The sequence below is a fragment of the Bufo gargarizans genome, chromosome 5, assembly GCF_014858855.1.
Source record: "Bufo gargarizans isolate SCDJY-AF-19 chromosome 5, ASM1485885v1, whole genome shotgun sequence".
Lineage (NCBI taxonomy): Eukaryota > Metazoa > Chordata > Amphibia > Anura > Bufonidae > Bufo > Bufo gargarizans.
In genome coordinates, this window is record NC_058084.1 from 459232050 (window position 1) to 459244058 (window position 12009).

Sequence of the window (12009 nt, forward strand, 5' to 3'; positions counted from 1 at the left end):
CTGTGTATAATGATCTATAGATTATATGAGAGATCACTGTGTATAATGATCTATAGAATATATGAGAGATCACTGTGTATAATGATCTATAGAATATATGAGAGATCACTGTGTATAATGATCTATAGAATATATGAGAGATCACTGTGTATAATATCTATAGAATATATGAGAGATCACTGTGTATAATGATCTATAGAATATATGAGAGATCACTGTGTATAATGATCTATAGAATATAGAGATCACTGTGTATAATGATCTATAGAATATATGAGAGATCACTGTGTATAATGATCTATAGAATATATGAGAGATCACTGTGTATAATGATCTATAGAATATATGAGAGATCACTGTGTATAATGATCTATAGAATATATGAGAGATCACTGTGTATAATGATCTATAGAATATATGAGAGATCACTGTGTATAATGATCTATAGAATATATGAGAGATCACTGTGTATAATGATCTATAGAATATATGAGAGATCACTGTGTATAATGATCTATAGAATATATGAGAGATCACTGTGTATAATGATCTATAGAATATATGAGAGATCACTGTGTATAATGATCTATAGAATATATGAGAGATCACTGTGTATAATGATCTATAGAATATATGAGAGATCACTGTGTATAATGATCTATAGAATATATGAGAGATCACTGTGTATAATGATCTATAGAATATATGAGAGATCACTGTGTATAATGATCTATAGAATATATGAGAGATCACTGTGTATAATGATCTATAGAATATATGAGAGATCACTGTGTATAATGATCTATAGAATATATGAGAGATCACTGTGTATAATGATCTATAGAATATATGAGAGATCACTGTGTATAATGATCTATAGAATATATGAGAGATCACTGTGTATAATCTATAGAATATATGAGAGATCACTGTGTATAATGATCTATAGATTATATGAGAGATCACTGTGTATAATGATCTATAGAATATATGAGAGATCACTGTGTATAATGATCTATAGATTATATGAGAGATCACTGTGTATAATGATCTATAGAATATATGAGAGATCACTGTGTATAATGATCTATAGAATATATGAGAGATCACTGTGTATAATGATCTATAGAATATATGAGAGATCACTGTGTATAATGATCTATAGAATATGAGAGATCACTGTGTATAATGATCTATAGAATATATGAGAGATCACTGTGTATAATGATCTATAGAATATATGAGAGATCACTGTGTATAATGATCTATAGAATATATGAGAGATCACTGTGTATAATGATCTATAGAATATATGAGAGATCACTGTGTATAATGATCTATAGAATATATGAGAGATCACTGTGTATAATGATCTATAGAATATATGAGAGATCACTGTGTATAATGATAGATATGAGAGATCACTGTGTATAATGATCTATAGAATATATGAGAGATCACTGTGTATAATGATCTATAGAATATATGAGAGATCACTGTGTATAATGATCTATAGAATATATGAGATCACTGTGTATAATGATCTATAGAATATATGAGAGATCACTGTGTATAATGATCTATAGAATATATGAGAGATCACTGTGTATAATGATCTATAGATTATATGAGAGATCACTGTGTATAATGATCTATAGAATATATGAGAGATCACTGTGTATAATGATCTATAGAATATATGAGAGATCACTGTGTATAATGATCTATAGATTATATGAGAGATCACTGTGTATAATGATCTATAGATTATATGAGAGATCACTGTGTATAATGGATCTATAGATTATATGAGAGATCACTGTGTATAATGATCTATAGAATATATGAGAGATCACTGTGTATAATCTATAGAATATATGAGAGATCACTGTGTATAATGATCTATAGAATATGAGAGATCACTGTGTATAATGATCTATAGAATATATGAGAGATCACTGTGTATAATGATCTATAGAATATATGAGAGATCACTGTGTATAATGATCTATAGAATATATGAGAGATCACTGTGTATAATGATCTATAGAATATATGAGAGATCACTGTGTAATATCTATAGAATATATGAGAGATCACTGTGTATAATGATCTATAGAATAATGAGAGATCACTGTGTATAATGATCTATAGAATATATGAGAGATCACTGTGTATAATGATCTATAGAATATATGAGAGATCACTGTGTATAATGATATATAAGATTCACTTTTTGAATTACTGAAATATTTCCTGTTTGCTGATATTCTAGGTTACTGATCTGCTCCTGTATGGAGGGCGCAGGTGATGTCGCTCTAACGCGGCCGTGTTGCAGCCATGTGACATTGACCGACCGTAACTTGTAGGATTCGCCCTGTAAACGTTCATCTGTATTAATAACCACACGGATTTATAATGGAAATTTCTAAATGTTTTCCACTTCTGCACCGAACCCGTTCCTATAACATATGATTAATGCGCTAACAAGGCCCCGATACGTACTCGGCGCTACATCATATGCACTGAATCCCATTACTCAGGAAGGCCCAGGGAGCAGAGACGCCAATCAAGATCCCCCCTGAATCAGCGCTCTTTCCTGTAAGGATTATGAAATGAAGCATTATTTTTATTATTCCAAACGTAAATGGAAAGAAAACCATTTCTAACGGCTGCAGTGACTTACGGCATCTGCACCGAGCTCGAGGAACTAGAGCTCCACCTTGTGGTGAACTGTACATAGCAGCCAGCTTAAGGACAACTCCATCCAAAGTCTGAACGTTCAGATTTAACTAGAATTTATCCCAATGTCCCATTTACTCCAGTCTTACAGGGTCAAAGAAGCGGATATCCAGAGATATTCCTAGCGTGCCTTAGAGTGGTCCTCCGGGCTTTTAATATGGATGACCTGTCATCAATATCAGATCGGCACCCTCGCTGATCACTTGTATGAAGGGAAGGCGCACGCAGGGTGCACGTTCTCATCTCAGCAGCAGGGAGACGGTACGTGCACACAGCATGCGCCTCCAATTCATACAGCTGATCAGCGGGCGCGCTGGGCTGCAGATACCCGCTGATCTTGAATATAGGTCATCAATAGTAAAAGCCCAGAGAACCCCTTTAAGGCCGATTCACACAACCGAACATACTGTACCATAAAACACTATGATGCCTCAATTCGGGTCTGGGAGCTGCAGTTGGCCTGAGAGATACCATCTACACATGGACCACGTGTCCCGGCTGACCACGGTTTTGTGTGGTATAGGCCTTTACACGTGGAGCGAGTGGGGCTGCAATGGCCACCTATGGCCAACCTGCGGCTCTCCAGCTGTTGTAAAACTACAACTCCCCTATGCCCTGCTGCAGGCTGATAGCTGTAGGCAGTCTGAGCATGCTGGGAGTTGTAGTTTTGCAACAGCTGGAGAGCCTCAGGTTGGCTATGCCTGCTCCAGGAGGTAAACCGCATAAGGGCTCATGCACACGACTTTTGTAGTTTTGCAATCCGTTTTTTCACGGAGCCACTGTTCCGTATCGGAGTTAGTTTTTTTTTTTTCCTCTGATTTAAGTACTCTTTCGTTCCGTTATTGCACAAAACATATTCGTATGGTTTCCGTATTTGATCCGTTTTTTTGCGGATCGTATACAGAAACAGTAACATATTAATCATCAAACGTATGAGCAATGTGAGCTGGGCATAGCATTTCTACAGTATGGATCCGCAAAATACTGATGTGTTCCATATTTTTTGCAGACCCATCGACTTGAATAGGGCCTCGGACCGTGCTTTGCGGACAATAATAGGACATGCACTACTTTTTTTGCGGAACGACCATGCGGACAAATGGAAACGGAATGCACACGGAGTAACTTCTGTATTTTCTACAGCTCCATTGAAGTGAATGGTTCCGCATACAGTCCGCAAAAAAAAATAAAGGAACGGAAGCGGAAAGAAAATACGTTTGTGTGCATGAGCCCTAAACCTGTACTTATACATTGTAACAAACCATCCGGGCAGCTTTAAGTGCTGCAGCCGTGTTTACCTCAAAGAGAATTGCACAGACTGGGCACAACTGTAACAAACCCTCAGCTGTCAGGTGATTTTATCCAGGAGGTTGTACCATTAACAACGTCTAACATACGCACATGGAGTCTCCCCGGGCGGTGAGAACATACGGAAGGCTTTTGGAGGAGCCAACCTCCGAGGCACAGGTGCACGGACGTCTACACGGCAGAGCAGTAAACGGGGGCTTGTATAGATACATGATAAGAATTTCCGCTTATGAAAGTCGTTCACGCTTCGTTTACTGGTAAAAGCAGAATTGCGCTATGGATTCCGTTACCACCGACCATAACGCAATTCTATAATGGAATGCCTTTGGGGGCAATCCATCAGAATAGAAGTCTATGGCCTGCATAACGGATCCGTCCCATTTCCGTTATGCAGGAGAGGACTCCCCTGCATAACGGAAACAGGACGGATCTGTTTTGCAGCCCATAGACGGAATGACTAACGGAATGCCTTATGCATTCCATCACTGAATTGCGTTATGGTCCGTGGTAACAGAATTCATAACCCAATTTACCTTTTACCACCAAACAAAGTGTGAACTAATTTCAAAATATGAAATTCGCTCATCTCTAGTTGTCACGATACCAAAATTTTGATTCGATTTCGATACCATAAAAAAAAAAAAAAAAAAAAAAGTAAAATAAAAATAAAATAAAAGTTTATAGAACGTCCGGCCCATAATAGAACAGTCCGATCCTATTTTTGGGTGGGACAAGGTAACTAAAATGACGAATCGCACGATTTTGATTTTTTTCTGTTACGGCGTTCACCGCATAGGAAGTATTTTTTAATATTTGAATAGTTCGCACTTTTTCAGGCGTGGCAATCTGCAATATGTTTATTTTATATGTAAAATTGGGAAAGGGGGCAGTTTAAAACTTTTAGGCCTCTTTCAGACGGGCGTTGCAGGAAAACGTGCGGGTGCGTTGCGGGAACATGCGAGTGCAAAACATTGTAATGCCGTTTTTGCACTCACGTGAGAAAAATCAGCATGTTTGGTACCCAACTTCTTCACAGAAGTTCCAGCTTGGGATCAGTGTTCTGTAGATTGTATTATTTCCCTTATAACATGGTTATAAGCGAAAATAATAGCATTCTGAATACAGAATGCAGAGTACAATAGCGCTGGAGGGGTTAAAAAAAATAAACTAAAAATTAAACTCACCTTAATCCACTTGATCGCGCTGCCCGGCTTCTCTTCTGTCTTCATCTTTGCCGATTGCAGGAACAGGATCTGTGGTGACGTCACTCCGGTCATCACATGATCGATGGATCATGTGATGGACCATGTGATGACCGGAGTGACGTCACCACAGATCCTGTTCCTCCACACAGCACAGAAGACAGACAGAAGAGATGCCGGGCTGCGCGAGCAAGTGGACTAAGGGGAGTTAAATGATTTATTTTTAACCCCTCCAGCGCTATTGTACTATGCATTCTGTATTCAGGTTATAAGGGAAAATAATAAAGATCGGGTCTCCATCCCGATAGTCTCCTAGCAACCGTGCGTGAAAATCGCAGCGCATCCGCCCTTGCTTGCAATTTTCACGCAACCCCATTCATTTCTATGGGGCCTGCGTTACGTGAAAAACGCACAAAATAGAGCATGCTGCGATTTTCACGAAACGCATAAGTGATGCGTGAAAAATCACCGCTTATGTGAACAGCCCCATAGAAATGAATGGGTCGGGATTCAGTGCGGGTGCAATGCGTTCAACTCACGCATCGCATCCGCGCGGAATACTCACCCATGTGAAAGGGACCTTAGTATTTTGCTGTTTTTTTTACATATACTAACTATTAGCTCCCTAAGGGGCTAGAACCTTTGTCCTATTCAGCCTGATAGAGCTCCATTAGGGTGAATAGGACTTCACACTGTCCCTGCTGCTCTGTACTTTGTGCACACAGCAACAGGGAGCTGATCATGGACGGCTTCGGTAGTGTCCTGGCTTTCATAGTAACCGATCGGAGCCCCAGGATTACACTGCTGGGGCTCCAATCGGAACGGCCACTGCCAGCACTGAAGGCGAGGGGACCCTTGCACTGCCAGCACTGAAGGCGAGGGGACCCTGTGGCCACTGCCAGCACTGAAGGCGAGGGGACCCTGTGGCCACTGCCAGCACTGAAGGCGAGGGGACCCTGTGGCCACTGCCAGCACTGAAGGCGAGGGGACCCTGTGGCCACTGCCAGCACTGAGGCGAGGGGACCCTGTGGCCACTGCCAGCACTGAAGGCGAGGGGACCCTGTGGCCACTGCCAGCACTGAAGGCGAGGGACCCTGTGGCACTGCCAGCACTGAAGGCGAGGGGACCCTGTGGCCACTGCCAGCACTGAAGGCGAGGGGACCCTGTGGCCACTGCCAGCACTGAAGGCGAGGGGACCCTGTGGCCACTGCCAGCACTGAAGGCGAGGGGACCCTGTGGCCACTGCCAGCACTGAAGGCGAGGGGACCCTGTGGCCACTGCCAGCAATGAAGACGAGGGGACCCTGTGGCCACTGCCAGCAATGAAGACGAGGGGACCCTGTGGCCACTGCCAGCAATGAAGACGAGGGGACCCTGTGGCCACTGCCAGCAATGAATATAACAATGGGGAGGTGGGGGGGGGGGTGCGTCTGTGGCCACCAATGATACTAATACGAGGGGGGGAGCACTTCGCCATCAATGAATGTAAAACATTATTTCAAGTATAGGCAGCGGGTGCCAGCGGTGGTATCACATACCTGGCCTCAATAGCAGGGCATGTGATCCGCCGAACCGCAGCAATTAACCTCTCAGGTGCCGCACCAAAAGGGGTTAATTGCCGCAGTTCGGCAGATCGCAAGCCCTGTTTTTGAGGCTGGGTGCCTATACTTGAATTAATGTGTTTTACATTCATTGGTGGCGCAGTGGCCACAGTCCCGCCAATCCTCCTCCCTGCTACCTCCCCATTGGTGGCAGCAGCAGCCACGTCAGTGGAGAGGGAAGGACTCCTTCTCCACTGTACTGGTGAAGAGAACATGGTGCACGCCGAGAGCAGCGTGTGCCATGTTCTCTAACTGATACTAGGCAGCGCAGCCTAGTACCGGTAAATAGTAAGACCTGGTATTGTATCGTCTGGGTCTAAAGTATCGATTAGGTATCAATACTTCGATACCTGGTGGAACTCTAACCTAAAATCCGGTCGTCGCCAGCACCGAATAATCATCCATCCACACCCCCCCCATACAGAAGCTAGGACTGGTGCTTGTAAGGGCTCATGCACACGACAGTATGTATTTTGCAGTCCGCAAAAAAATACGGGTGACGTCCGTGTTACATCAGTATTGCATCAGTTTTTTTTGCAGATCCATTGCAACAATGCCTATCCTTGTCCCCAAATGGACAAGAATAGGACATATTCTATATTTTGACAGAACAGACTTGAAGACATATGGAAACATAATGCACACAGTCATTTCCGTTTTTTTTCGTGGCCCCATTGAAATTAATGGTTCCAGATGGGCAGCAAAAGCAAACAAAAAAACGGAACGGATAAAAAAAAAAAAATATATTATATATATATATATATATATATATATATATACGTTTGTGTTCATGAGCCTTAATTGTGAGTACTTGGTCTCTCCCCACCTCATGCTGTATCTCTCCGCATCAGTTCTGTCCCTCTCCTGGAGTCTCTTCTTGTCCTCCTCCCTCTCCATCTATCGCTCTCTCCGCCTCCCTCCTTATTCTTGACTGACTGCCTCCTGGAGTTTCTCCCTCCGCCTGCCTGCCCGCCAGCCTCCTTCCCTCCCTCCCTCCCTCTCTGCCCGCCAGCCTCCTTCCCTCCCTCCCTCTCTGCCCGCCAGCCTCCTTCCCTCCCTCCCTCTCTGCCCGCCAGCCTCCTTCCTTCCCTCCCTCCCTCTCTGCCCGCCAGCCTCCTTCCCTCCCTCCCTCTCTGCCCGCCAGCCTCCCTCCCTCCCTCTCTGCCCGCCAGCCTCCTTCCCTCCCTCCCTCTCTGCCCGCCAGCCTCCTTCCCTCCCTCCCTGCCCGCCAGCCTCCTTCCCTCCCTCTCTGCCCGCCAGCCTCCTTCCCTCCCTCTCTGCCCGCCAGCCTCCTTCCCTCCCTCTCTGCCCGCCAGCCTCCTTCCCTCCCTCTCTGCCCGCCAGCCTCCTTCCCTCCCTCTCTGCCCGCCAGCCTCCTTCCCTCCCTCTCTGCCCGCCAGCCTCCTTCCCTCCCTCTCTGCCCGCCAGCCTCCTTCCCTCCCTCTCTGCCCGCCAGCCTCCTTCCCTCCCTCTCTGCCCGCCAGCCTCCTTCCCTCCCTCTCTGCCCGCCAGCCTCCTTCCCTCCCTCCCTCTCTGCCCGCCAGCCTCCTTCCCTCCCTCCCTCTCTGCCCGCCAGCCTCCTTCCCTCCCTCTCTGCCCGCCAGCCTCCTTCCCTCCCTCTCTGCCCGCCAGCCTCCTTCCCTCCCTCCCCGCGGCCTCCCTCATTCTCTGTCATTTCAGTGTTTTCCGATTTTCACCTGTTAGACACCTGCCTCTGTTTCCCACCGGTGACAACTGACCTCACACAAGACACTGATCATCATACACGTTTAATGACAGACTGGGAATGACGTGACCATCGAGGGGCGCTCTCCCTGCAGCATCGTTTGAAGCCTCTTCCCTTAATTGTCAGTTAGATAAAAGGCTTAATATTAACAATAAAAGGTACAAAGTGTCTCCTCCTTCCGTCACTCTTCTGTCGTTTCCTTCTTTCCCGTCTCCTGTCCTTCAAAAACTGGATATTTCTTTTCCACCTCGGTCCAAGTGAGAAAACCATTGGCCAAATCTCTGACGATCCCCGGGAGCTCAGAAATCTGCAAGCAGAGCGAGCGGGATTACAAATAACCCAAAGTAAAGTGAATTTCACGACAGGCCTATAAAATAACGTCTCCTTAAAGGGGAAGGTGCTTCCCAGAGGCCGCCATTCAGATCAGGCTGGGAAGCAGCTTGCAGCAGAAGAAACCTTCCACCACTGATCGGTCTGTAATATTGGACCCAGTCAGCTTACCACCACCCCTTTTATCAGGCATATTTTAAATAACAGAAAACTATCCAGAGCGACAAACGGGCAAATGTGTGTGTTTATCTTCTGAGTTTACTGTTCCTTTAAGAATGGAGTGGGTGGAGTATACACTGTTCTTGAGTGACAAGTGACTACTTCTAGGGTCACATGACAGTCAAGGACATGGCTGCACAAAGAGGCTCCTTACCTCGGCCCTGATCTGTCTCATTGTGTCACGGTCTCGGAGCGTGGCCGTGTGTGGAATCCGATTCACTGTGTCGAAGTCTATTGTGATACCGAAGGCCACGCCGATTTCATCTGTCCGGGCATAGCGCCTCCCGATGGATCCAGATGAGTCGTCTACTTTGTGCGAGACCCCGTTCCTGGTTAAAGCTTCGGCTGCAGAGAAAGGCAAAGTATTAGTATGGCGGATCATTCATTCCAGTCACATCCAGAGCTGCATTCAGAATTCTGCTGGTTTCCCGTTAGCTCTCAGGCTACAGGGTCTAAAATCTAAGCGGAGCAGGTGGCTGTCCACTGTGGAGCTCTGCATCCCAGCAATAGGGATGAGCAAATCAACTTTGGATGAAACATCTGAATAATACTTCGTTTGAATACTGCACGGAGCAGGAGCACTTGTCGGACCTGGAATGTGTGCTCGAAAACGGTGTACACTATTAGAATGTATTGGCTCCTATGAGCCGAAGTTATTACTTCTCGAAGTCTCGTGAGACTTTGTGCAATAACTTCATAAATTAATTTCTACTGTAAAAAAACATTTCCCTCGGATCCAAGTGGTACCTTGTAACCGAACCAAAGTTCGGGAAATGTTTTTTTACAGTAGAAATTAATTTATGAAGTTATTGCACAAAGTCTCACGAGACTTCGAGAAGTAATAACTTCGGCTCATCGGAGCCAATGCATTCTAATACAGTACGGAGCGCTCCTGCACCATACAGTATTCAGACAAAATATTAGGCGAATCGACTTCAGATGTTTAATCCCTGCTCATCCCTATATGCCACCAATGTTGGAGGTGAGGTAACCCCATAAAATAATGACCACTGATCTATCCATGCCCTGCTGAGAGTTGTAGTTCTGCATCAGCAGCAGAGCTACATGTTGGAGACCACCACCCAGTCACTTTTCTATTTGGTCTGTCCCCTTCCCCTAACAACAAAATAACTTTCTATGTATAAAAGCCATACACATTGCTTAAAAAGGACAGTAACACTACAAGTTTTTCTTCTAAGAAATCCACAGTTCATAAGATTTTGGGCGGTTTTCTAATATATTTGATCAGGCTTTGATGCCTTGTTTCTTTAGGCCCGAGAAGGACATTCCCCACATACACTAGTTGCTGACAGCTGTGCAAAGCTCCTAATGACTTGCAGACACGGAGCGCCCCCTGGTGGTGGCTGAGATTTCTAACTCGCATAACTTCACTCAAGAAATGAGGCATCGGGGCCGTAGGGTGAGAACTAGGACAACGCTGGATGTTTAGACAGGTCCGATGCAGACACTTACACAGCTCCTTGACAAATGGCATGAACTCTTGATTTTGGCTTAGCGGGAGCACCGAACACTTGTATGGCGCTACAGTAGCTGGAAAAGTAAAATACTAGGAAGAAGAGAATAAAAAAAGCTTGTTACTGACTGTAGAGTTCAAAAGTCACCAGTACAATGTTAGAATGACCAAACAAAAGCTAATCCGAGGAGCCAATCACCCAAAGAGCACAGTCTGAATCTAGCATCAGATTTCTCATGTGGATGTGTCCCTCACAGTAGTATAAGCTGGATGTGATCTGTGTGTCCTGGATGCTGCTGACTTCACTAGCTCTAGCTCAATGTATCCGCATTGGACTGATTTCTACATCTACAGCTCAAAACAGGTGAAGAGTATGTGATCCCCCTCCCTCCTCCTGCAGAGTCTGCCATGGCACCACACTTGTAGAGATCCTATATGATTTGTATGACAAGTATCCGATCCCCTCCTTGGATTACCCCCCCCCCCCCCCACTCCGCGCGCTAATCTGCCATGTACAACCTTGTCCCCCTCTCCAAAACAGAGAAGGGAGGGGGAGAGCACAGAGAGCTGTCAGAAACAGGAGCAGAGCTGTGACCGATTTATTTCGCATTCTGCTGCCAGGTGGAGGACTTACACACTCTGCAGGAGCAAAACTGTGGGAATTTTTTTATTAGAAACTTGCTTAATTTTGGAAGTAAATTAACAAAAAACCGCAGTGCAGTGGAATCAGAAGCAATTAAAAAGGTGTCTCTGGCCATTTAAATATCATACGGCTCTTCTGCTCACTATAAAAGTGCCTATGTTGTAGCATCACTGACAACTATTCTCCCACACCAGCAAAAGGGTGTCAGGCTCCCACCCCCTCCACTTCCAAAACATCCCTATAATTTGGCAGGAGTACAAAGTCCTATGACGTCTGAGCTCCACTTCTGAAAGTGGTTAACCCTTCTGTTTGGTGGCCTTTGCTTTCGGTTGTATCTGATGCTGGGAAAGCTGGGTTACAGCCAATAGGTCAGCTGTTACACATCACCTCTCCTCCAGCATCTCCTGGGTCCCCTATAGGGAGCAACCTTCTAAGTCATCTGGAGGAGGGCTCATTCACATTCCTCCCCCCCCCCCCCCCCCCCCCAAGGAGCATTGAATGCAAGACTCCTGCCACCAGCTGGATGTCCGCAAAAGCTTTCCCCCCACCAAGTTGTCACCCAGCAAGGCTGAATTTCAGGGATCAGCGGCGCTCTCCTTACCGTCCTCTGCTCGTCCCCTTGTCGGACCTGGAATGTGTGCTCGAAAACGGTGTACATGATTCTTCCAAGACCAAATGAGGGCTCAATTACATTTGGAACAATTTCCTCCACTGAAAAAGCACAAGACAGAAGAGTTCAGCAACCACACAATGCAACTGGACGGC

At 45.2% G+C, this 12009-nt stretch overlaps 1 protein-coding gene across 1 annotated transcript in view; it reads right to left on the bottom strand.

The window, feature by feature from the left end:
• Positions 1-8608: 8608 nt before the first annotated feature.
• LOC122937996 (glycine--tRNA ligase) overlaps positions 8609-12009 on the bottom strand; it is a 39299-nt gene continuing 35898 nt past the window's right edge. Inside the window, exons 14-17 of the mRNA XM_044293242.1 lie at positions 11846-11955; positions 10601-10694; positions 9282-9472; positions 8609-8885 (exon numbers count right to left, since the gene is read on the bottom strand). Coding sequence (XP_044149177.1) covers positions 8760-8885; positions 9282-9472; positions 10601-10694; positions 11846-11955 — 521 coding nt within the window. The 3' untranslated portion in view covers positions 8609-8759. The remainder of the gene's footprint in view (positions 8886-9281; positions 9473-10600; positions 10695-11845; positions 11956-12009) is intronic.